Genomic DNA, 24,331 nt, shown 5'->3' on the forward strand with positions numbered 1-24,331 from the left:
CAAAATCCACATCGTCATAGTGTCGAAGGCGAAACAGTTAGGGTAGGGTTCAAATCCAAGTTGAAAGAAGTAGAGCATAGAGATTCCCACACACATACCGTAAAACCTCGATTTAAGGTGACCCTCGGCATTTCGCCCATATAGCACCATATAAATTCATTTTTTTGTGTACATTAAAACTTCACTTTTGCAAAACGTAATTATTTAAAAGTGTCGCTTTAAATAGAGTTTTTACGGTACAATCGAATACAACCGCGGGAAATCAAAATTGATAGAGGCATTCACGCGGTATGACGTCATGACATTTTCTGCGCACAGTACCCAGGATATTCGCGCAGCTGGCCCAGCCCCATGCAGCTACTACTATAAACCGATTATAGACTCTTCCCTAGACTCTATCCCTGTGTGCTGAGGTCCAAGATGGCAGCCAGGAGTAAGAGTGGACTGGCCCTAGTGCTGGTGGCTGGCTCTCCACTGAAGATACTATGGTGAGACCACCAACATTTGAACCCCTTCACCTCCTCTCACTTTCATGACTTCCTAGATCCTGTTAATTGATTCCATGTCTTCCTGTAGGAGTGCTGGGACATTCGGTAGCTACGATGCAAAGTTTAAGAAGAAATTTAACAGGAGAAAATACGTCAACTTCAGCCTCATTGACAGCTGGTAAATCTCATTATAAAAGCTGCGATTGTGATAATTATTGTGTATACCCCCACACCCACTCACCCACCCACTCACCCCCCCACCCCCACCCACTCACCCCCCCTACAGTAAGCTCACAGGTTGCAAGTGCTGTGATGGAAGTATCAACATTTACATTGCTTCAGGGCTGCTGCTTGGGTTAGCTAGACTACACCACCGACGATGGTCTTGGCTCAGACGTAAGCTCACATGTGCTGTAATTACTCTCCTTACTGGCTATTCAAAATGTATGTTTCTATGTGCATACAGAAGATGTTAAGGATTTGAAAGATGCATATGAAGAAACGAAGAGAGCGTCCTCTAGGAGTATTGACGTACCTCGGTCCAGGCCTGGTGAAGTGGACCTGCCATCCCTCGACTACAGTGCATGTAGCAGCCTCTTACAGCTCAACCAGAGCAGTGTTGACATGTTCAAGAATGCATACCTCAAGGTGGAGTGTGGTGTTCCTACATACAAGGAGAGGCAATTATTGATCCCCTCTTTATTAAGTAGCTAGGTCAAATCAGCGTATGATTGTACCTGCAATGATTATGCTGTTCCCATCAAGATGGTGTCTATCAAGTGTTGTATCTTATACACCGATGGACTGTATCTATAATTAATAATTATTGTACAATTGATTTTCCCCTCTTAATTAAATATATAGCTAGATCGTACCTGCAAAGATTATACTGTTCCCATCACTACAGGAAGGCGACTACCTCACCTTCAGGGTCAACCCTCTGATGGCCTCTGCTGGTAGGCAAGAAGACTCCCTCTATGTGGAGGTTGATGACTCATACACAGCAGACCCTCGTGACATCACTCTACCCGATATTTCCACGGACAAATCCCGGGACATTGTGAGCTGCCTTGCTTGTTCTGTTCTGCAGTGTACTAAGAAGCTTGAACTAATTATTATAATTATAACAGTGTGTATGGTGATAAGTTGTTGTTTCCCTGTGTCTAGTTTGGTCAGATGCCTGATCTTGACGACAGCTTTGGTGATGGTGGCATGGCCTTCTTTGATGCTGATGCTAAGTTCCCTGACATTGCCATAGTGACTAGAGCTAGTGGTAGCATTCATCCCAAGCCTAAGAGTAAGGACCAGACGATGGACAATGTGTCTAACTCCTTCCAGTATCTCGGAGGGGGAGAGAGCGACCAATCAGAGAACAGCATTGTACCATATGATCGCCAGGTCAGTGTGTGCGTGACATAATAGTTAGATCCCGCTTTTCATTGGCTAACTAGAGTTAGCAACATTACATCATTTGTATCCTCAAAATCTCTAGTTACCCGAGAACTATAGCTGCTAAACACAAGTGAGACCTATTCATATTTGTACATGTGTGGTATTACTCAATGACTACCTACTACGCATACAGAAAGGAGCATCTGAAGACCCCCTACCCCCAGGAGGGGTCTCTCAGTTTTCCCTCGAGTGTATCTTCACTGCCCCCTCAATCCCGGTGAACAGGAGACGCAAAGTACCCTTCAAGAAGCAAGTGTTTGACAAAGACATACGTCTGCGTGAATATGATCCTAACCCGGAGCTAATAACAGATGCTTACAAGATCAGACCAGGACCAAGAGCTGGGGTCAGTCTGTTCATGCGTGTAGGATTAGCTGTATGTATGTATGTATGTATGTACACCATGCCAGAGAAGAAATCTTGTAGGTTCATAACAATAGAGTTGGCTCTGTAACTAGAGTTAGTTCTGATGGTCCAAATTCAATGATTTTCTGAAAGCTTAGAAGGAGCTCGTTCAGATGGTATACTCAAACCTCAAATTTGGAGCGGGCCATAATTTCCCACTTTCGAAAAAGACCATAATATTTGTCAAAAAAGCCCCAAAATAGACTTTGATTAATACATCATCTGAAAGGCCTCTCTCTAAACTTGGAAAAATTAACGTTATGACCACTCATTATTTATTTAACGCTAGGTACCCTGTATTTTGACTGTGTACTATAAAGGTGAATGAAGTGAATGCCACCCACACTCAGTGCTTGAATGTGTGTGTGTATTGTTGCAGATGCCAGCACCCAAGTTTGATAAAGAACTCTTCAGCATTAACAACAGTGAGTCCATTAGTTTACATACCCACCCTCACCCCTCACCTCTCACCCCTCACCACCTGTCTGTATATCTACAGTGATGTTTCACGATAAACAGTTCTGTAAGCTGCTCCGAGGCTGGGATAGTGATGCAGCCATGAGCAACCCTCCACCTCCCACTGACATCAGTCCCACGTCTCCTCTGGTAAGCTAGGGAAACACTCACTCTAGTTGATTGCTGCATATGTGTGGATTGATGTACTCTATGGTGTGATGTGTGTCCCCCTTTCTCTTCCTTTATAGAGTCAGTCTGAGCTGGAGAAGACTAGGATAGTATCGAAAGACAACCTGACACAGAAATCAGACCAGGCCTCCAGTAAGTGTGAGGCTGCCTAGTGTATTATTTTGTGATATAATTATCATTTTATTACTGATATTGCTCTTATAACGCAGGATCTCGATTGACCAGCTCCTTGAAGAACTCTGTATCACTGCATCCTGGCAAGAGGTAACTCTCACACACACACACACCACACCTACACCCACACACACACACACACACCCACACACCACACACACCCACACACCCACACACCACACACACACACACACACACACACACAATCCTAAGGACATAATTATGTGTTTTTATATGGAGAGTGTGTATTTCTTTCATTTGTGGCTTGTTCATTTGCTCAATAGACTGTTTGTTATTTGTCTATAGTTATAACGGTAATGCTATATGTACCTCCCCTCATTGTACATGTGTCTCTCTCTCCTACAGTAGGGTTGTTGCTGGTGGGAAGACAACGAGGAACCCCGGGGGACTGTCCCCTATAGCTGACGTGGAGGCTGAGGAATACACATACTCTCAGACTGCATACTCTGGTGAGCCATTGTGTCCTAGTGGGGAGAGTGAGGATATTGTAGTTAATCATCTTCTGTACAATGTGTGTGGTACACACTACTGTCTTTGGTGTACAGACTTGTAGGTGTCTGCCTGGAAATCTCTTTATCTACCCCCCCCCACACACACAAACACACACACACACACACACACACACACACACACACACACACACACATGCACACACACACACACACACACACACACACACACACACACACACACACACACACACACACACACACACACACACACACACATGCAGGGGTCCACTCCCCCGCACCCTCGGACAGTATGGAAGCTGATGTAGGAGGTATGATGGATGATAATGATAACACTCCAGAGCAACCCTTTACCAAGGACCTACCAGAGCTGGCCACCACCCCCCAACCACTCAATCGGAGCACTATAGACCATTTTACTGATGCTATGGTGGAGAGGTTGATTGATAGCCGCAGTCTTCTGTTCACTGAGATAGCACCTCCTGGAGTCATGGACAAGAGAACTGCAGCATCCAAATTCTTTAAACTACTAAGTGAGTAAGACTGCATTTGTAGCTGCTAGCTCGGTGTGTGTTCACTTCGCAAACCTTATTAGAGTCAACCACTAACTACAGTATAGCCCTTCATCAGCAATACCTTTGTACACTCTGAGTCTAGCATTTTTGCTTTTCGCTTTTACAAGTGAAGTGAAGCCTTTAGGGCAGTAGCGTTGAAGCTATAAATGATATTATATACATGCACATTGTCCAACATGTTGTCATGGAGACGTGTGTGCCCTTGTGTGTGTAGGTGCAGCTAGTCAACCCATAAACAAGCTCAAGCTGGAGCAGGAGGAATCTTATGGCCCTGTCAAAATCTCAAACAAAACATGACTCAAGAAGAGCACGGACAATCCACAGGCAGGACCTAACTATTATGATCTGATCAAATCATTCATCACACTAGCCTAGCTAAGCTAGCGCTTCAATTCTAGAATTTTAACACTTAATATTGTATAGCAAAATGTTCATCATCATAATTATTATTTCTGAGACGGGGGGAGGGGGGTGCATGGCAGTGTTAGGCTGTTGGTGCGGTTATCAACGAATTGAATGATTGTGCAGTATAACTCGATTATCCGGCCCTCCATGGTGTTAAAAATAACGATAAGACGTACCTACAGACCAGCCCACCCACTTTTTGATAATTAGGTATAGCGGAAAACTCTATCATTCAGCTTTGCAGAATCTTGTAATATTAAATTATGTGTTCACATTATAAATATAATTATTCATTCATGACTTGATATAGAGACTGACAAAGATAAGACCCTAGCTGAAGAGAGTTCAGAGTTCACTTGCTCGGTGGTGCGCTCATGAACCCTCCTGACCCCAGTTTGTTGGCAGTCCTCGAGAGACCAAATCCAAGCATCTTCTGAACACTCTGCAAGGGAGAGGATAATGTTGAACCAATGTACAAAATGATATTGTGGCTGATGTAAGTATTACGAAACAAAAGTACCGTATAGCGGGTAATTTTCGTGGGGTAAAAAATTCGTTATTTTCGTGGGTAAGCTGACCTCCACAAAATTTTAACGTAGGCGTGGCTTACCGGAATGTATGGCAACAAAATGTTTACTCACGAAAACCACCGTTTTCCAGATAAACGAATTTTTTACCCCACGAAAATTACCTGCTATACGATAATCACTGACCTAAACACATCATTAGATACGCATTTCAAAGGGCTAAAAAATCATAAACTTGATTGTATTTTCTATGCTCAATTAAGTTATGGGCCCGTGGAACCACCAGACCACATGCCCGCCAGCTCACCTCCCGGACTGCCATGGTGCAGAGGATGTAAAGGAATATGAATGAGCAGTCAGTGAAGTCACTGCCCATTAGCGTGCGATGGGAGAGGCCTTGGAGGAGAGAGAAGGGCTCAAATGGTAGCTTAGCAACCACTCGGCCATCAAATCTGGACAGACAAAAAGTGAGACTCTAGACAATGGAATCACTTGTTAATATGTACAGTGTACAATCACTGAATGGATCTAGCGAACAATGGAACAGTTTACAAATCGTCCAACTACAATACTATTACTGTACTACACCTCATTCACAATATTCAGAGCAATCTCCTGACAATACAATACAAGTGTACCTCCCAAGCACTACGATATTTCTTCCCCTGTACTAGACTACCTCCTCACATGGTGTTGAACATGCCCATGAGAGCTGTGAAGGTGAGACCAATGGCCACTGCTGACTTCATCTTGACCGTGTTCAGGTCTCGACTGTTGGTCTTGAGTTGCTCTTCCTGTCGACCCAGCTTCTTGGAGGCCACCTCACCAAGCTGCTCCTTCTTCTTCTCAACTGAAAGTGGGCGGGGGGGGTAAAGAATTACCTCACAGATAGTGAATTAATGATGGCTGTCTAATAAATACGATGAACTAATATTTAAGAATACCAACGGTCCAACTGTGTCGCTAACTCACGTTTCTTGCTCTGTTTCTCCACTGTGGCTTTTAATCTCTTGTAGCTGTCAGTTCTGTACACAAACAGGTACAGTATCCCTGTGTGGGTGTGTGTGGGGGTGGTGTGGGTGTGTGTGTGTGTGTGGGAGGGGGGTTATTGCTGGCTGGACTAGTTGATGCAACTCACCTTCAGAGAGGAATGCCGTGCACATGGCAATGAAGACAATCAGAAAGGCATCCTCATACATGATTTGGCTGAGTGCAATATAGAGAGCTGCTAGTTCTTCTGTCAGAATTATTATGTTCAATATTTCGCTAGCTAATTAAACGAGCATGTTGGCTTTAATTACCGGATTAGCAACTTCCGGATCCCGGAGCGAGTTTTGAGTATAAAAAGAGCTGCCCAGGACGCGACCTTTGACCCCGAAAATTTAATTCAAGCCTTAGTAACAAGCTGTTTTTTTCTCTTGCGCAAAAGCGCTCAGAACCCATTCATACACACCGTGAACACTAAAAAAATACACAGAAGGGAGGGAATACATTCCTGGTGGGTTTTCTTCTTTACCAGAATCTAAAGACAAAAATAAAAATTTATGATTATGGCTGACAAATAAATAATGCTTAGGTAGGTCTGTAGGTACAGTAAAAGGCTATGTCTATACAGCTCCAGGTTAGCTACAGTGAGCATTACTCCAGTGAACTCTTCCAAAGAGTTTTCCTTGCTTTCTTGCATATAAATAAACGGCATTGAGACTTGAGACTACGCCATTGTGCATTGTAGAAATTTGGCGAAATTGATTCTGAAAAAGAATTTATATCAGCATTAATTAATGTCAGTATATCAAACAAATGTTTGCTATCATTTAGAGTTGTAGAGTGGGGTGCAGAGCTCTCCCGGGTAGGGGTTGGTAGTGCTGGCATAATTTTGGGGAAGATTTATGCTGGTATCATGGGAACATTAGTGAGAATAATAGGCAGGTTTTGGAAATACAGGTCAGTCGAGTCAGTAGTATAAACATCTGTAGGCCTGATGAAAGTTGCGAGTACATGGGATGTGGAATAATGTGGGAATGAATAATAGAACTACCAACCCCTAGCAGTGAGTCTTCCTCCAGAAAAGAGGCCAGAGAGGTAACGATATAATTATTGCTTGATACAGTAATAAGACTTACATTTTCTATATACATATGATGCCAAGAACACTGTCCTGTCAACAAGCGACGGTAGTCTTTCAAAGCGACCTGAGAAAAGATGAACGTTATTAATAATGACTCTATGTATGAAGGTTATTATACAAATGTCATGGTGGCTATGAGCATGATGACCCACTAGTAATTGAACAGAAAAAAACACCCGTCCATTTTGTCACTAGTCCCCCACACTTCACCACAGCCACAACACCGTGCGATATTTAAAACTTACAATAGTAGTACAATCAATTTCCGTTCTTCAGGAGGTGCTTGGACGATACCCGAACCCACTAGGTGTTCCCTGGCCCTACAGACTTTCAACACTTCACTTCGTTACTTTATCCATGTAAAATGAAATGTTAATGTTAAAAAGCACTCGTAGGTTGATAAAGTCACATTACTGTATACTATATACTACTTACTTTTATACTATAGACTAGACTATTTACCTTCTTCAACAACAACATCAGTTTGCAAATCTTCATGTTTTCCAAGGCCAATGAACCTCTGGCAGCAAGAAAATTAAACGCTTAGCACTGTCAATTCTATCAACAAAGACCTGCTTGGTATCTTCAGTCTCGAACCAAAGCTCCTGTGGACCCCAGTAGGCTTCTTCTGAGGTTGAGAACACTTCTTAAAAATAAACTTTTGACAGCCATTTTTTGTTTTAAGTTTATGTCATGTCTACTATCTCGTGAGAGCGCGGAAGAAGGCGTATCAAAAGAAGACCGTAAGAATGTGAAGAATGTGCATTATACTGTCAAGGGCGCCTTTTGCAAGACTCAAGTAAATTCATTTTTTCATTTTCGCCATTTTCCCGTTGCATCCGGTCGGAGCTGTCCTGGGCACGCCTTTTTATAGTCAGCATGCTCGTTTAAGAAGCTCGTGCACGCATAATTAGAGCAGCAGCCCCTCCCCCACATGGCCTCCAGGGAGATGCTGTCATGGCTGCCATGTACACTGTAACTTGAGACGCAGTGGAATGGAACCAGGTAAACAACCTGCAATGTCAATGACCCTTGAAGAATGCCTCCCTTGAGTTGCAGCTCAAAACATAAACATTTGTGATTAAATACTATTGTACTGGTAGAACTGTACAATCTATTTTGTACTAGCTAACTAGCTCACAATCATCAATGGCCACAGCTTATATTCTATCCCCTCCGCAGCTTCCTCCACCGAGGGTTGCTAAGGAGAGAGGCGGCCCTAGTGATGAGCTGCGATATACACTGGACAGTTACGAGCCATCTCAAGTCCTCGCGTCTCAAGATAACAGTTACGCTACGGTTGTCAACTCTCAGCACATCTCCACCCAGGGCTATTCCTCAGGCTATGTGACATGCTCCATTGATCCAAAGACACTAGAGCAACCATTGGAGCTGCAGAATACAGCGCTGTACAATAGTCAAGAAGAAGTTCAACGAAAAGACAACACTAGAGGAGTGAGTTTAATCCGTGAAGAATCTATCAGTCTTCAACACAGCTATGGAAGACATGTTGAGGGAGAGTTTGACTCTCTCTGGAAGTCTGCAGACCATCTCCAACATTACCACGACGATAGGCAGGCCCACCAGAGCACTACCACCACCCGCCCTCTTGCCACCATCATGAGGCAACTGCAGGAGGTGCATCCATCACTGTGTGGCTTGCTCAAGAATGCAGACAAACACTTACATCGAGGACAGTTGGTTAAAGCCACACAATACCTCGAACGATGTATACCACAATCCAACGAGTTTCCACGGCTGCAAGCACTTGTTTCGATTCTACTGGGAGGTGTGTATATGCAACTGAAACAACACAAGAAATCCTCTGATAACTATCTCCGATATCTTACATATTGCAGAAAAATACAAGATTTCAAAGGAGTGACATCAACTGAATGCAAACTGGGCATATCGTACACGAAGCAAGGGCTATTTAAACTTGCAGCTAGATGCTTTATCCAATACCTGGAGAACTCTAAGCTGCTGCACGATGATGTTGGAGTTGCGGCTGCTTGCAGTAACCTAGGAACACTCTCCAAGTTGTTGGCTACCCAAAGCTACCGAGCTTCCCTCAAGGAAGGCCTCAGGGAGCAGGCCGGAGAGAGCCTACGCACCAACCTGTATAGAGCTGTGGCCTATTTTGAGCAGCACATTGACATCATGGAGCATTATGGAGACCTGTGAGTTATCTCTCTTCAGTTATACAGGCCCAAATTTTCAATTTTCAAACAAAATATTAGCTATAAAAGGTGTTTTTTCAGAATCAGAGCCTGTTTTCAGAGCTTAAGTAGCATATCAATCAACCTGAAACCTTCTGTATAATTATTGTAGTCTCTATATCTGATGCACAGTGAGAAGCAGTCCCATTCCTATGGCAACCTAGGCTCCTGCTATGAAATGCTGAGACAGTATACACACGCTGTTTTCTGTCACAACAAGGTGGGTCATTTATTTGTCCGATTAAAAAGTTATTGACTGATTGTTTTTACAGCGTTTGGAGATTGTCCGGTTTGTTGGAGACAAAGTATCGGAATGCTACACACTGTGTCACCTTGGTAACTGTTTCCGAGCAACTGGGAAACTGCAAGAAGCAATGGAGTACTATCATTTCGTGAGTTTATTATTACCTTAATTTAACTGTAGGTGATGTGTACATAATATTTGTCAGTGGCGTAGGAAGGGAGGGGGCTCCCCCATCTTTCTAGGCTATTATAAGTAGAGATGACTTATCAAGCTGCACTGTGTAGATAGGCGTACTTTTTTCCATTCAAAAAACTCATTGAGAAATTGCTTCCTACGCCACTGTTTGTTATGCATTCCATTAGCACACATGTGCTTACTGTCCCATGAAGTGTTTGCTTGCCTGTTATCCAGAGCTATGAGATGTCTCAAATGGTCGAGTGCTATCAAGTGGAGATGGTAGCACTACTGAACCTTGGCATCTCTTGTGAGCTCACCAACAACCTGCACAAGGCAATCGAATGGCACACTCTGGTAAATGAAAATAGCATCGACAAAATTTCCAACAACTATATAAAATTAATTATAATTATACGATTTTCTCCCCCAGTACTTGAGTATGGCCGTGCAGCATGGTGACTCGAGGGCAGAGGTCAGAGGGTTCAGCACGTTAGCAGCTCTCTATGAAGAGACAGGACAGACAGTGAAAGCTCAAAACTACTACAGCAAGGTAATTAAGCGATCTAACCCACCACAAACAAGCCTTGTCTTATAGGCCACCATGCACCATTTAGGCAATTTGTTGCTTACAACTCAACATAGTGACTTTGTTCGGATAGATATCTTTGTCTAGTTGCATTGTGTACCTACCCTAATAATACATTAATACATTATCTCTTTGTATGTATACAGCTTGCTGATGTTATGAAAGGCCTCGGTGATAATGATGCAAGCCTCAGGGCAATTAAACACTTAGCGATAGTGCAGAGAAAACAATTGAATAAGAAGAGGAAATTGGATCGTTCCAGAAGACCCCACACTATTACCACTGCTGGGGGTCACTGTCACACCCCATTTCACGCTACCCCTGAGCGCACAGCTTCAAAGAGAAACAAGATGGGGTCATGGCCGCTGCAAAAACAACCAAAACAACTTGTGGCAGCGCCCATCGATAGTGCCGTCTGCTACTCCTCCAGAGTCGTGTTTGAAAACCCAGCAGCCATACTACTGCAAGAGCATTATAGCGAACAAGAAGAGAGCGAGGCAGAAGAATGGTCTAGTCCCGCAAGCCACACTACAGAGGAACGACTGTCGCCTACTGACTCCACCCTCTACTTCCCCTACACTTACAACTCGCAAGATACTAGCTCTGAAGAAATGGACGATCCTCGCTATATTCCCATCAAAAGGGGCCGTTTTAGGGGCTCCCCCCAGCCCCCACCTCTACCCCCTCGGCAGTTTTCGGATAGTGAACTCAGTACGAACAATGGCAGTTATGCAGACCCAGAGAGCACAACAGACTACGAATCCATTCCCAGTATTACTCCCCACACGCATCGGCCCAGCTGCCCTGTACCCCACAGGGAGAGCCCCTCTAATCAATGCTCATCTGTAATATCGACTACCTCAAGTGGCATGTGGGATGAACTGGAGGACCTCACGCAGAGCAGCTGTGTGGGATCTGACACCAGCTGTGGGGGGTCTAACAACAGCTGTGGGGGGTCTGACACCAGCTGTGAGGGGTCTGAGGAGGAGGAGGAGGAGGAGGACAAGGAATGGGAGCAATGGATCAACCTCAGAGACGTCAAGTGAGCTACAAATGTCCTTTTGTGGCAAAAAAGCCTGCATGGGTTATAATTATATGGAAGGAAATCCATGCATCTCTTTGAGGTTCCATAACTTGGATTCTGTGGATCCAATTTCTAAGAAAACAACTTTTCAAATGGTATCATTATTTGAGAGAAAAAAGTATTTGCCAATTTGGCCTTACCATGGATAATAATAGCCCATGGTCCAAGGCCGAAAAATGCTAAATTATTGCCGTGACGAAGTTTTGAATTTAATTAAACACATCATTTGAAAGGTCTCTTTCTATTTGTTTAAACGGAGGGGGGGGTGGTGTCTTTCAACAGCCATAACTTCAGTACAGTTGATCCAATGTCAAAAATGTTAGGATTTTCTGAAAGCTTAAAAAAATTATTTTCAAATGATGTGTTTCAATCCAAAATTTCGTCACGGCCCTAATTTGTCATTTTTCGGCCTTGGATAATGGTACGGATAAATTGGAAAATATTTTTATCTTTAGAATATCAATTTTCAATTTTGATCGTACCATTTGAAGATCTCTTTCTAAGCTTTCAGACCATAACAATTTTGACTTTTGATCCACAAAATTCAAGTTATGGCAGCTGAAAGATTCCCAAAATCATTGATTAAACGGAGGGGGGGGGTCTTTTAACAGCCATAACTTGAGTACAGTTGATCCAATGTCAACAATTTTAGGATTTTCTGAAAGCTTAGAAAAATTCTTTTCAAATGATGCGTTTCAATCCAAAATTTCGTCGCGGCCCTAATTTGTCATTTTTCGGCCTTGGACCATGGGCTATATATAATCCATGGTACGGCTAAATTGGAAAATACTTTTATCTCTCGAATATCAATTTTTATCGTACCATTTGAAAGATCTCTTTCTAAGCTTTCAGAAAACCATAAAAATTTTGACTTTCGATTCACAGAATTCAAGTTATGGCAGCTGAAAGATTCCCAAAATCATTGATTAAATGGAGGGGTGTCTTTCAACAGCCATAGGATTTTTAGAAAAATTCCTTTCAAATGATGTGTTTTAATCCAAAATTTCGTTGCGGCCCTAATTTGTCATTTTTCGGCCTCGGACCATGGGCTATAATCCATGGTACGGCTAAATTAGAAGTACTTTTATCTCTCGAATATCAACTTTGATGGTACCATTTGAAAGGTCTCTTTCTAAGCTTTGAGACAAACCGTAAACATTTTGACTTTCGATCCACAGAATTCAAGTTATGGCAACTGAAAGATTCCCAAAATCATTGATTAATGTATTATGACAGCCAATATGATATCATCCCGGCCCCTACAGTAGTGCCCTGTGTCGAGTGGTCTCCATGACAAGCGGTCAGATACGTAAGAGGAGAGACAATAATATAAAGCCCCCCCACAGCGCCCCCCACAGTATCCCCCACATCATGCCCCCCAGAGAGAACAATGTGAGCTCTTTTATCGATTATCTAAAACTGAGCTGTTTTGACTTTTACTACATTGTGTGATTACTACAGGAGACCTCGAGCCAGTGCACAGAGTCATCGCTACCATCGTGAAACTAAATTAAAGTATATACCTCACAGACAATATTGAACAATAATTCATGTATTATGAGTACGTGCACTGTACGGTACCATGTTTTTGTGGTTTTTATTATCATAATTATTATTATGCCTCGAGGCGTAGCCGCACGAGGGATACGGTAAAGCTGACTGTGTGTGTGTCTGTGTGTCTGTTCCAGCTGTAACTGCTCAACGGTTGCAATGCGACGAAAACTAACAGCTTCTATAGGCTTCTAGCCACGTTCTCTTGGATTTTGATTCGTGGATTAGCAAAACTAAAGCTTCTTTCTCGAGTTATGGCTAGTTTGACTCACATTGAAGGCTGTTGCAGTCTCTTCAGAATCTTTCATAGCATCATCTGTCCGCACAAACTTTCTATTCAACGTATGAGTTAACCTTGCACTAAAGCGCTAGCTTTTTGTTAGCTACAAGACCCAGAAAATACCTGTTAAAACAGCTAGCTAGCAGTAGCCATTTGTGAAATTGATCTCTTTGGACACACCCTTTAATTATTCCTATGGATGTAATGCGCATGCGCGCTCATTCCCCAGATCCAGATCCTCCTGGCAGAATCATATTTTTCTTGAGGGCCTGGTAAGCCACAAAACACTACTATAGATAACAATATGCATGTACACAAGTCTTTTCTTCTTAAATATTATAATTATACACTGCATGAACTACAGATCCAATTTTCTTCTTTCTTGAGGTCCTGGTATTAAAGCCACATAATACAACAATAGATGCTGTAATAAGTCTTTTCTTCTCAGTGACTTTATATAGATAAGCTAACTTTATGAAATAATTATGCACTTCCGCTTATAATTAATTGAAAACAAAATCTTCTTCTTTGTTGCTTCCTAGATCCTTGAGGTCCTGGTATAAGCAGCCACAAAACACAACAATGATACCATAATTATACAATTGCAAGTCAGTTTTAGACAGATTATTTTATACACTTTTTCCTCTTCTATACTTTCTCTTCTATACTTTTGAGCGAAAGCAAATCATGGCGAGAGGCATTAGCACAGCGCCAGCTTGAACACTAGTTATTGCAGTAATATATTTTCGAGTGAACACATTTTTATCTACAAAATATTTACAGTAATCATCATGATAGCAAGATAAAAACACAAAAAATAAAACTGTTACACAGTTGCTGGGACTTCGTGTACGGGGGTAATGGGTGTGGTCTCAGTGCTGTCCAGCTCCACGGCCGAGGATTGTCCAGTGCTGTGGTCAATCTTACGTGAGTCTGAATCTTCAGTCCTCTTGGAGAGAGTTGGACTGCTTTTCGGGGTGGGCTCCGTCTTAAGGTTACTACTGCCCTCCTCATGTCGTTCTTTGCTGTCTGGTGGGGTACTTTCGTTGTCTTCGCTATTTTGTGGTGAATTTTCATCACCCATCAACTTATTTGACTCCTTTGTTTCAGTGCAAGGTTCTTTGACAGGGGGAGAGCCAGTGGTTGCATCGCAAGGTTCTTTGACGGGGGGAGGGCCAGTGGTTGCATCGCAAGGTTCTTTCACAGGGGGAGGATCAGTGGTTGCATCGCAAGGTTCTTTGACGGGGGGAGGATCAGTGGTTGCATCGCAAGGTTCTTTCACGAGGGGAGGGCCAGTGGTTGCATCGCAAGGTTCTTTCACAGGGGGAGGGCCAGTGGTTGCATCGCAAGGTTCTTTGACGGGAGGATCAGTGGTTGCATCGCAAGGTTCTTTCACAGGGGGAGGATCAGTGGTTGCATCACAAGGTTCTTTGACGGGGGGAGGGTCAGTGGTTGCATTGCAAGGTTCTTTGACGGGGGGAGGATCAGTGGTTGCATCGCAAGGTTCTTTCACGGGGGGAGGGCCAGTGGTTGCATCGCAAGGTTCTTTGACGGGGGGAGGATCAGTGGTTGCATCGCAAGGTTCTTTCACGGGGGGAGGGCCAGTGGTTGCATCGCAAGGTTCTTTGACGGGGGGAGGATCAGTGGTTGCATCGCAAGGTTCTTTCACGGGGGGAGGGTGAGGGTCAGTGGTTGCATCGCAAGGTTCTTTCACGGGGGGAGGGCCAGTGGTTGCATCGCAAGGTTCTTTTACGGGGGGAGGGCCAGTGGTTGCATCGCAAGGTTCTTTCACGGGGGGAGGGTCAGTGGTTGTTGTATCGTTATCTTTCTGTGAGGGTTTGTCCGTCTGTTCAGTGGGCAAGTCGGTGTTGTCAGGTGATTGTACTGGAGGGGATTCCCCGGATGCAAAGGGAGTGCTATCAGTAGCCTCGCTAGTTGGTGCAGCTGGACTGTCTTCAATCTTTGGCTCAGATTCGACCTTCTTTAGTGAATTTTTAGAAGCCGTCTTCTCCTCATCAAGTTGTGGGGCATCAGTACCTTCTCCAATACTGTTCACAGGCTGTTTAGCTGGCGGCTCAGCTTCTTCTTTACTCGAGACTTGGTTCACAGTTTTCAGATCAGTTACTTCAACTCCATCCATGTCAGTTTGTGAGTGTGTTGCTCTAGGAGCTAGCGATGCCTTGTCATCTGTAGCCACAATGCTTGCAGATTGGCTCTTTAGTTCGGACCCCAGCCCACCCCCTCTGTTATCCAGGGCCGGCTGAAGAGGGAGACGAGACTGTGAGCCTGAGAGCACGAGGGTAGTGTCTAGTCCGGGGGGAGCAGCTGGTTCTGAGAGTGTGTTCGGTGCACTACGATCCACTGTAGTCATCGCAAGAGAAGAGATCGATTCAACTTTCATTACGTCATCTTTAATAGCAGTCTCCTCTCCTTCGTTTGGTGTGCCATCTTGAGGGGGGGCGGAGTCTGGTTGGCCTTTAGCCTCAAGATCTTGTACAATTGTTTCATCTTCTTTCACAGGCGGAGGTTCAACCGTTTCTTGTTTGGTTTCTTTGTCAGGGGAGATTGGTGGGCTTGATTCCAGGTCCTCTACTGTCAGTTTGACCTGCTCTCCAGTGATGACTGGTGTGACAATCTTTTCCTAAGGGGAGGGGGGTGATGAGAGAACATTATTTTACTTGTAGCTATAATTAACTGCAATGACCCAGCGTTAAATAGAGCATCTTTGAACGGCCATAACTTTAGTTCCGTTGGTGCAACAACATTAATTGGGACCCAGCGTTAAACACCAGCTCCAGCAACACTTACTGTGACAGTACTTGCTGACACTGGTTGTGATTGTCTCTGCTGACCATCACTCCTCTCTTGAGGATGAACTGTGTGTGTGGTATGTGTGTGTGGTGTGTGTGTGGTGTGTATGTGTGTGTGTGTGTGTGGTGTGTGTGTGTGGTGTGTGTGGTATGTGTGTGTGGTGTGTGTGGGTGTAGTAGGTACTGTACAACTTCTAGTAGACTATATTATTTGCAGTCTACAAATTACTGTTGGGGCTAATAGAAGTGCAGACAGTCTATATAATTATGCACAATTCACGATCATGCAAGTGAACACATAATACCAGATGATGAGAACACTAACTCACTTCTAACAGATCTCGAATTCCCACAACCCATTGCTGTCAATACAGAGCATGCAGAAGATCCAACACTGTTACTAAGAGTAACCAGCTTCAGTGTGTGGGGGGGTACTACAGTCCATCCTTTATGGCAGTCATTAATAACCTCAGGGCAGAGTGTATTCAATCAAGATATTAATGGATTCATTTACACACACATACCAAACATCACACAATAACAAGTTTCATGGGGGAACAAATTCATGACAAGACAGAGGAATGCAGACAATTCAAATAATTATGCAAAAATAAATAAAACTGATTCATAAGTCCTGTAAGCTGCTAGGGAGACTCAAGCAAATGAATGTTAACAGAGTCTAGAGCGTTCACTACCCACTGCTCATATGCTCCATCAGGGTACAGCTGAATCATGAACTCTCGGACAAATGTTGGGAACCTGCCCTCCATTATGCTCAGACGAAGGTCACGCATCATCGACAACTGCAGGGGGGGGAAAATAATAATTAAATTACATAATTACAGAGATTTTGCAGTGAACATGGCAGCAAAAAGGGCAAGTTGTGTTCGTCGCTCGTCATTACATCTATTTATTTATTGTACCTAGAGATAATGATAAATACAGTGGATTGCAGTGCACTTGCACAGAAATTGCCATTTGTCGGACGTGTGTGTGTGTGTGTGTGTGTAGACCCACCCACTCACCATATAGCACACATTATGCAGAGAGACAAGGTTGCAGGCCACCGTCTCCTTCTGTGTCATGAGGGAGTGAATGTAGGCCCTACTGTGGTTAGTGCACGCCACACAGGGGCAGTTCTTATCAATTGGCTCAAAGTCGGAAGCAAATTCCCTCTTTTTGAGGTCCACCTGACCCCACGAAACCAACGCCACACCAAAGCGCTGCAAGGACAGCGGAGTGATATATGAAATTACATGATTGCATGTACACTCACACCAGTTCTGGTTGGGTACACACAGTCGTACATGTCCGCACCTAATGCACTGCACACAACAAGATCCACTGGAAAACTGTGAGGGAAAAAGAGCAAAATTTCTAAATTTTGTGCAAGTAAGCTAATGAAATTGTGAGATTTTAACTGCAAGCAAGTACAGTGCATACCCCACTCCCATGATGTATCGTGGCTTGTTCCTAGGCAACAACGATGTGCAGAGTGTGACAATCCTCCAGAATGAGTCCTTGGCCTCCCCTCCACTGAGACCCCCCACAGCGTAACCAGGGAGATCCCGTGCAACCATCGCTATACAGGGGGGGTAGCGAGGAAGAAAGAGTACAAAATCTAACTAGATGCGCTAAAAAAAGTTATACCTTCGACACACTTTCTTCTGAGGTCTTCTTGCAGACCCCCCTGGATTATTCCAAACAGGTTCTGAGCCTGAGGGCGTGTGTGAGCTCCCATACACCTGTCCAGCCAGCGCACAGATCGCCACATGGCCTCCTCCACACGTGCTCCAGTGGTTTTTACGTGCACCACGTCATCTAATTGCATGATGATGTCAGCTCCGATGGTGTTCTGTATCTGAATGGAGTGCTCGGGAGTGAGTAGCATCATACTGTCATCATGGGGGGACTGGAAGCGAACACCTTCCTGTCATGGGGGGGGGGGGTATTGTCATGGGGGGGGTATTGTAGTTGGCTAGCATTAGTATTGTACTAGTACATGTTACCTCGGTGATCTCAGCTAACTTGAGCAACGAGACCATTTGGAAACCGCCGCTATCCTAAAGAGATGGGAATATATAAACGCATGAATAATATAATTATTGTTGAGAACAATTACACAGTCAGTTACAGACACTGACTCACAGTGAGCAGACCTCGGTCCCAACTCATGAACTTGTGCAGTCCACCAACTTTCTCCATAACCTCACAGCCCTGTAACAGAGCATCGATTATAAACAAATGGTATCTAATTATAGTCATTCATTCCGTGCTATGGATAAGTGCAACCAGTACGCGCACACACACAGGACAACTGCTCACAGGCCTGTTCCCCAGATGGTAAGTATTTCCTAGCATGATCTGACAGTCAAGATGGACCAACTGTTGAGAAGTGATTCCTTTCAATGTTCCCTGTGTACCTACTGGCATGAATACTGGTGTGTCCACAGTGTGATGGGGTAGAGTCATCGAGGCCACTCTAGCTTTAGACACTGGGCATTCAGCTAGGATCTTGAATGTGAGCGCACCTTTCATCATGGCTTGAGTACTCTCCTCTGTGCAGGTAGCCATCTTATTACACGTGGTTTAGCGCATGCGCAAGGAAATGATCCGCAGAAGTTCTACTGCGCATGCTTGAAACCACATGTATTGTCATAGTGATAGAGGGGGCGTGAACTAGAAAACATGTCAGCAAGCAGTCTTCACAGCCATGTTTCTGCGGATACTAGCAGCCACAAAGAGTTGTCCTACTCTCACATTATGAGTGAGAAGATATCACAGATGTAAGTTACAGTGTACATTAGGCCATAGCATGTCCTGTAGGTGCTACAACACAACACTTTACTCCACCATAGGCTGACCGAGGCTCAGACACTGTGTGATAATGGAGAATGCAATAAAGCTATTGCTAAACTGAGTCGAGCCATTGTACTTCAACCTTTGAACTCTGAACTATTTGAGAAACGAGCTGAAGTATATGTAATCATCCGAAACTATGACTTGGCCATTGCCAACTTCCAAAAAGTTCTATCTCTAAGAATAAAAGACGATAACATATTCGATCGTATTGGACAAGTGTACTGGGTGCGTGGGGAGGAACTGTATGCTGAGGGGAGATACAGACAAGCTCTGGAGGTGTATGAGCAGGTGGCAGTGTACAGGCCCGAGGATAGGAACATCGTCAAGAGGAAGTGAGGGCACACACAATGTTACTGCGCGAGTTGGTTTTTGCAACTGTTTTCACTTCTGAAATGCAAACCTTATTAGAGAACATGACAGTGTACACAGTGGGACTACCATTGCCTTTATACACTATTCTACACACTCGAGGTCAAGTAGTCCAGCATTTCTGCTTTTTTATTTACTGTAAAGTGAGGTGAAAAGGGTTGTAATCTTTTGTCACATCTGTCCATTTTAAAAGTTGGTGTGATAACTATATCCTTTACAGGATTTCTTGTCTGCAGTCTCTTGATCGCTATGAGGAGTGTGTGGAGATGATCAGACAAGAGTTGGAGGCTGACCACACTAACCCTGAGCTATACATACTCAGAGCCAAACTAAAGCGCCTCTTTGGAGATGTGAGTACGCCCCTGTGATTATAGTATTTCTGATCTAAGCATGTCATGCGCCTTAGATTTTTTTAGCTACGTTTTTGTTGAAATTGCCAACTGCCCTTTAAAATATTCAGTTTTGTATAAAGTATCCTCCTTTATACAGACCTCTGCAACGTACTACGATGTGTGTAGTGCTCTGACCCTTGACCCCTGTCACTCAGTGGCTCTGGCCATGAAGGTAGAGCTGGAGGAGTTAGCACAGCAGTGCAAGAACCAGGTCAGCACATCCCATCTCTGTTTGCCTTGAAAAATTCGTTCTACAAAAAATTTTATCCGTACAATTTACGTACGTAGCTTACTAAGGTGACTGGTTGCTCTCTCCTCAGGCTGTTCATCACAGTCTGGTGGGGCGTAAGCTGGATGCTCTCAAGAAAATATCCACTGCTATAGAGACTGACCCAGCTGTTGCAGAGTACCACATATTCAGGTCTAGTGGGGTGGGTGATTAAGGCCGTATAGCGGGTTATTTTCGGATGGTGGACATTTTCGTAGATTTCGTATTGAAGAGAATCATACGAAAACTACCGAAAATTAATGGGTCGTTCGTACGAAAATTGCCCGCTATACGGTATGTTATGTGCTGAGCTACGTGTAATTAATGAGGGTTTGTGCCTCTATTCAGAGGTGCCCTGTTTCGAAGGCTGAAGGATTTTCAAGCTGCAGTCGATGATTTCCTGACAGCCATGGATAAAGTGTCTCATCAGCAGGACAGTGACGTGTATGTGAATGCCTCTAAACAGTTGGTGCTCACTTATAATGACTTTGCAATGGAATGCTTTCGACAGCGGCATTTCAACGAAGCCGTACTGCTACTGAACAAGGCTATAAAGGAGGAAAAGAAAGAGAAGGGGCTGTACTTGAACAGAGGAGGTACAGAATTAAGCCTGCCAACTGCTATTAAACTTAGATTTAACGTCTGCATAATTAGGAAAATGTTCATAACAGTACAATTGATATCCCAGATTGTTTCTATCGGCTGAACGACCTCCCCTTTTCTCTGGCTGACTACCAACAGGCCCTGGAGTTGGACCCCAGTGACTGGGACGTGAGCTGTCGTATTAGCATTGTGTACTGTGAGCTGGGGGTGGAGTGCTACAGCAGGGAACAATACTCCAAGGCTGAGGCCCACTTCACGGCAGCTATACGACACAACCCTAAAGTCAGCAGATTCTACGTATGTAGGGCAAGGTCAAAGTTCACTCAAAATGTCAGTTAATAATTTTTTGTTTGTGTGGTAGGTACATTATAATTATAATAACGTTATAATAACGGTAAAGCTGACTGTGTGTGTGTGTCTGTTCCAGCTGTAACTGCTATCGTAGTTGCAATGCGACGAAAAGTAACAGCTTCTATAGCCACGTTCTCTTGGATTTTGATCTGTTCTAATGACTTTTTCGGTATATATCTTTCCTTTATTAAGCTGTTAGTTTTTGTAAAAAAAAATATTAACGAGGGATCACCCAGGTAGTACAAGTACTAGTAAGTCCCTCTCATTCTCGCCAATCCGGAACCCACTGCAGGAAGTGAGACTAACCTTCGACACACTAGGCCCCAGCACTCTGGCCACCACGAGATTCTCACCACATGATGTAGGTTAACCACTCAATTGAATAAACAATCGATACAGCAGGGTATAGAACCCGGGACGACTACAGAGAGGTTCACTAGGTCAAGTAGCTTACCCACTGGGCTAATAGCCTCGTCGAGAAATAAAGGATTAATTTATGCTTACATAATCATCATTTGCTATTAATTAAAGAGAAAGAAAAGAAAGTACATTACCTGGATTCGAACCAAGACCTCCCGCTTACTAGTCAAGCACCCTACCATTACACTAGAATGAATAACTGGTAAAGGTCGTCTTTATTAACGCATAAAATGAGTCAAATCTACCTGTGAAACAGTATGTCACCTTTAGGTACTGAGATACTTACTACTGACGCAACATTTTTACAAATTTATAATTTTGTCTTATTTTTCACAGAATGTATCTGGTACTAAAGAGGATCTGATAGCAGCTTTGACCCTTGACCCCAACAACGAGGAGTGCGTGTCACTGATTGCCCGCGCTTTACCCGGCAAAACCAACCACGATCTACTCAACAGCCCGGAGGCAGAAGCATGTAAAAAACAACTAGAAAATGACATACAGAAACAAACTGGCCACAAGAAATATCACTCCAATCCGAACGAGTTCAGTTCAACATCTGTGGCAAAACTACTCCGTGAATTAGATTTGAAATTTGAAGTCACTGTTGATTCAAGCTCAACCATCAAAGATATTATATCTGAAGACTCTGAAATGGTTGAGTCAGAGCCACTGACCACAGTCACCACTGAGGGTACACTGGCCAGTCAAGTGGAGGAAGAGGACGAAATGGTCCCTAGAAATTGGACTGTATTATGCCACCCCCTCCCAGAGCTGACCTCTGACCCCCAGGGAGTGATGCCCGTCTTAAGAGACTGTTTGAAAGAGCACTCGTTTCATAAGAAGATCTACTACTCAAAAAAGAATGTATGTGCATGGGTACACTATACAAATACCAGCTTCAAAATAATATATTGTTTTTTTTGCCGCCATGCAGGCTACGGAGGATGTCAAAAGAGTGTTAAGAATTCCCCCTGAACTGGCTAGACCCATTAAAGTTAAACTTGAATGACCTTTCTCTCAGCTAGCTATTTAATATTAGTAATTAATTTTAACCGCGGTGTATAAATAGACGATTTTTCTCTAACATAACTAAAAAATGAATACTAGGGGGCGGGGCTGGTTGCACTTCTTGGGGGAGGGCTGTTCAATTAACAGTCTCCATGGTAATCACATCTTGAAAATCTATAAAAGAATAGACACAAGATGAGCAGGAAGGAAATGGGCGCTCTGGGATCTCAGAGGGAGTCACTATCATCCAATCCCTTACTAATGGCGGTGAGTGTGATATTGAAGTAGCTAGCTGACCAGCTCCAACCACACACACACTCCAACTACCCCCTCCACACACACACACCCACACACTCCAACCACACACACACACACTCCAACCACCCCCTCCACACACACACTCCAACCACCCCCTCCACACACACACACCAACCACCCCCTCCACACACACACACACACACACACACACAGTCAGAGGTGGGTAAGCCTCGGAGGAGAGGGTTCACTCTACCCAATGCAACGTTCACATACGGCATAAGAACTGAAAATAAAGATGGTGGAGCATCAGAAGGTGAGGGTAGGAACATTTCCTAAAGAGCTTATTCATAAAAATAATTATGGAAAAGCTATATTAATAGCTAGCTACATACAGCAACGCAATGATTATAGCTAACAGTTGTATCCTCCCTCCTCCCAGCCATGTCCAACTGGCATGCCCACCGACCCTCGGCTGGTATCAAGAAGATACCCCAGCGTGACTTCATAGCTCTCAATAAGAGGGCTATCTGTAGTGGTCTCACCACGGCACAGGAGCAGACCCAGTACAGGGCCACTCACAATATATGGCGCAGAGATGATACTATGACCTCCGAAAAAAACACTCCAAAGTTCAGTGAAATGACCTTTGGAATGTCTACCAGGTAAGTGTAAATAGATGACGATATGGCAATAGAGAATTTTGCTCTTGGGGAATATTACTACCTACTCAGTATTGATTTTATAATACTAAGCTAGAGTCATAGCCCCCCCCCCCCACACACACACACACACATTATGACCTCCTCCACACACAGACCCTCCACTCCTATATTTGATCTCATGGAGAACAAATATCAGGAGGCGTGGCTACAGGAGAGGAGAGAGTACGAACGAAAACAGAGAGAGAAGATGTTACAGAAGAAATTGCAGGACAAGAAAGTGTACGAGACCCGGGCGTCCCTCATGAGACACTACTCAGAGCCAGTGGCCTCACCACCACTCTGGAAGATGACGCGATGGGCAGAGGTAGGGAGGGGGAGGTTGAGTACAACCCTTCACTTCACTTGAAATGTGGAGAAAACATAAGTTAACCACTAGCTACAGTGTACACAGTGGAACCACATAATAAGGCTCTGCACACTAGTCTATATTGTACACTTGAGGGTCAGTAGTCTGCTTTTGCTTTTCAAACTTTATTTCAAGTGAGGTGAGAAGGGTTGTATTCACTGAGGCTGTGTTCACTTACATTGCAGCTTTGTAGTTACTTATCAACGCCCCCCCCCCCCCCCCTCAAACACACACACACAGATTGAGCCCCAGTTACAGACATTTCGCTCAGAGAAGGAACGATCTGTGGCCTTTCATCAACATTCGTTGGATGCCACCTCGAGGGTGGGTGTGTTTGGACATGGCATTTATCAAGCAGCACAGTCTTGATAATTTTAACTCATCCCCATATAATAATAATTATAGCTAGCTTGATTACACCATCATGCTCTTATCTAATGTGTCAATTATACCACTTTTTGTGTTGTATTCTACTCAACTCAATGATA

The 24,331-nt window shown here is 43.9% G+C and overlaps 7 protein-coding genes across 8 annotated transcripts; 4 read left to right on the plus strand and 3 right to left on the minus strand.

The window, feature by feature from the left end:
* The first annotated feature begins 59 nt into the window (after positions 1-59).
* On the plus strand, positions 60-4,679 carry LOC135342649 (uncharacterized). Its single transcript, XM_064539442.1, has 14 exons — positions 60-488; positions 577-666; positions 775-884; positions 955-1,136; positions 1,396-1,548; positions 1,656-1,886; positions 2,074-2,286; positions 2,725-2,770; positions 2,845-2,951; positions 3,050-3,122; positions 3,200-3,254; positions 3,531-3,634; positions 3,919-4,188; positions 4,445-4,679. Exons 1-14 carry the CDS (start codon positions 421-423, stop codon positions 4,525-4,527), a joined length of 1,785 nt encoding a protein of 594 aa, XP_064395512.1. The 5' UTR covers positions 60-420; the 3' UTR covers positions 4,528-4,679.
* A 187-nt stretch (positions 4,680-4,866) lies between these two features.
* LOC135343424 (calcium load-activated calcium channel-like) lies at positions 4,867-6,461 on the minus strand. 2 transcript variants are annotated; one of them, XM_064540428.1, is made up of 5 exons: positions 6,301-6,461; positions 6,135-6,212; positions 5,850-6,012; positions 5,470-5,614; positions 4,867-5,068 (listed from the first exon to the last, which is right to left on the minus strand). In XM_064540428.1, the coding sequence occupies exons 1-5, from the start codon at positions 6,359-6,361 to the stop codon at positions 4,988-4,990; spliced, it is 528 nt and encodes a 175-aa protein (XP_064396498.1). In that variant the 5' UTR covers positions 6,362-6,461; the 3' UTR covers positions 4,867-4,987. The 2 variants fall into 2 exon arrangements, with proteins under 2 accessions (XP_064396498.1, XP_064396497.1); XM_064540427.1 differs by having other exon boundaries at positions 4,867-5,077.
* Positions 6,462-8,354: 1,893 nt separating this feature from the next.
* On the plus strand, positions 8,355-13,224 carry LOC135343405 (uncharacterized). Its single transcript, XM_064540412.1, has 8 exons — positions 8,355-9,470; positions 9,642-9,729; positions 9,782-9,901; positions 10,165-10,284; positions 10,361-10,480; positions 10,663-11,558; positions 12,866-12,992; positions 13,062-13,224. Exons 1-8 carry the CDS (start codon positions 8,440-8,442, stop codon positions 13,101-13,103), a joined length of 2,544 nt encoding a protein of 847 aa, XP_064396482.1. The 5' UTR covers positions 8,355-8,439; the 3' UTR covers positions 13,104-13,224.
* A 934-nt stretch (positions 13,225-14,158) lies between these two features.
* Positions 14,159-16,686, minus strand: LOC135343406 (uncharacterized). Its single transcript, XM_064540414.1, has 3 exons — positions 16,571-16,686; positions 16,240-16,307; positions 14,159-16,072 (listed from the first exon to the last, which is right to left on the minus strand). The coding sequence occupies exons 1-3, from the start codon at positions 16,599-16,601 to the stop codon at positions 14,258-14,260; spliced, it is 1,914 nt and encodes a 637-aa protein (XP_064396484.1). The 5' UTR covers positions 16,602-16,686; the 3' UTR covers positions 14,159-14,257.
* A 96-nt stretch (positions 16,687-16,782) lies between these two features.
* LOC135342852 (queuine tRNA-ribosyltransferase catalytic subunit 1-like) lies at positions 16,783-18,840 on the minus strand. The gene is made up of 8 exons (XM_064539688.1): positions 18,567-18,840; positions 18,390-18,458; positions 18,251-18,304; positions 17,892-18,171; positions 17,685-17,823; positions 17,518-17,593; positions 17,267-17,464; positions 16,783-17,044 (listed from the first exon to the last, which is right to left on the minus strand). The coding sequence occupies exons 1-8, from the start codon at positions 18,813-18,815 to the stop codon at positions 16,886-16,888; spliced, it is 1,224 nt and encodes a 407-aa protein (XP_064395758.1). The 5' UTR covers positions 18,816-18,840; the 3' UTR covers positions 16,783-16,885.
* A 60-nt stretch (positions 18,841-18,900) lies between these two features.
* On the plus strand, positions 18,901-22,599 carry LOC135343106 (tetratricopeptide repeat protein 16-like). Its single transcript, XM_064540060.1, has 9 exons — positions 18,901-19,027; positions 19,100-19,435; positions 19,693-19,822; positions 19,962-20,075; positions 20,185-20,285; positions 20,481-20,728; positions 20,821-21,065; positions 21,843-22,373; positions 22,444-22,599. Exons 1-9 carry the CDS (start codon positions 18,930-18,932, stop codon positions 22,516-22,518), a joined length of 1,878 nt encoding a protein of 625 aa, XP_064396130.1. The 5' UTR covers positions 18,901-18,929; the 3' UTR covers positions 22,519-22,599.
* A 27-nt stretch (positions 22,600-22,626) lies between these two features.
* Positions 22,627-24,326, plus strand: LOC135343109 (cilia- and flagella-associated protein 77-like). Its single transcript, XM_064540064.1, has 5 exons — positions 22,627-22,784; positions 22,989-23,088; positions 23,215-23,437; positions 23,591-23,801; positions 24,084-24,326. The coding sequence occupies exons 1-5, from the start codon at positions 22,713-22,715 to the stop codon at positions 24,210-24,212; spliced, it is 735 nt and encodes a 244-aa protein (XP_064396134.1). The 5' UTR covers positions 22,627-22,712; the 3' UTR covers positions 24,213-24,326.
* The last annotated feature ends 5 nt before the right edge of the window (positions 24,327-24,331 follow it).

This window comes from Halichondria panicea, chromosome 10 (assembly GCF_963675165.1).
Source record: "Halichondria panicea chromosome 10, odHalPani1.1, whole genome shotgun sequence".
NCBI lineage: Eukaryota > Metazoa > Porifera > Demospongiae > Suberitida > Halichondriidae > Halichondria > Halichondria panicea.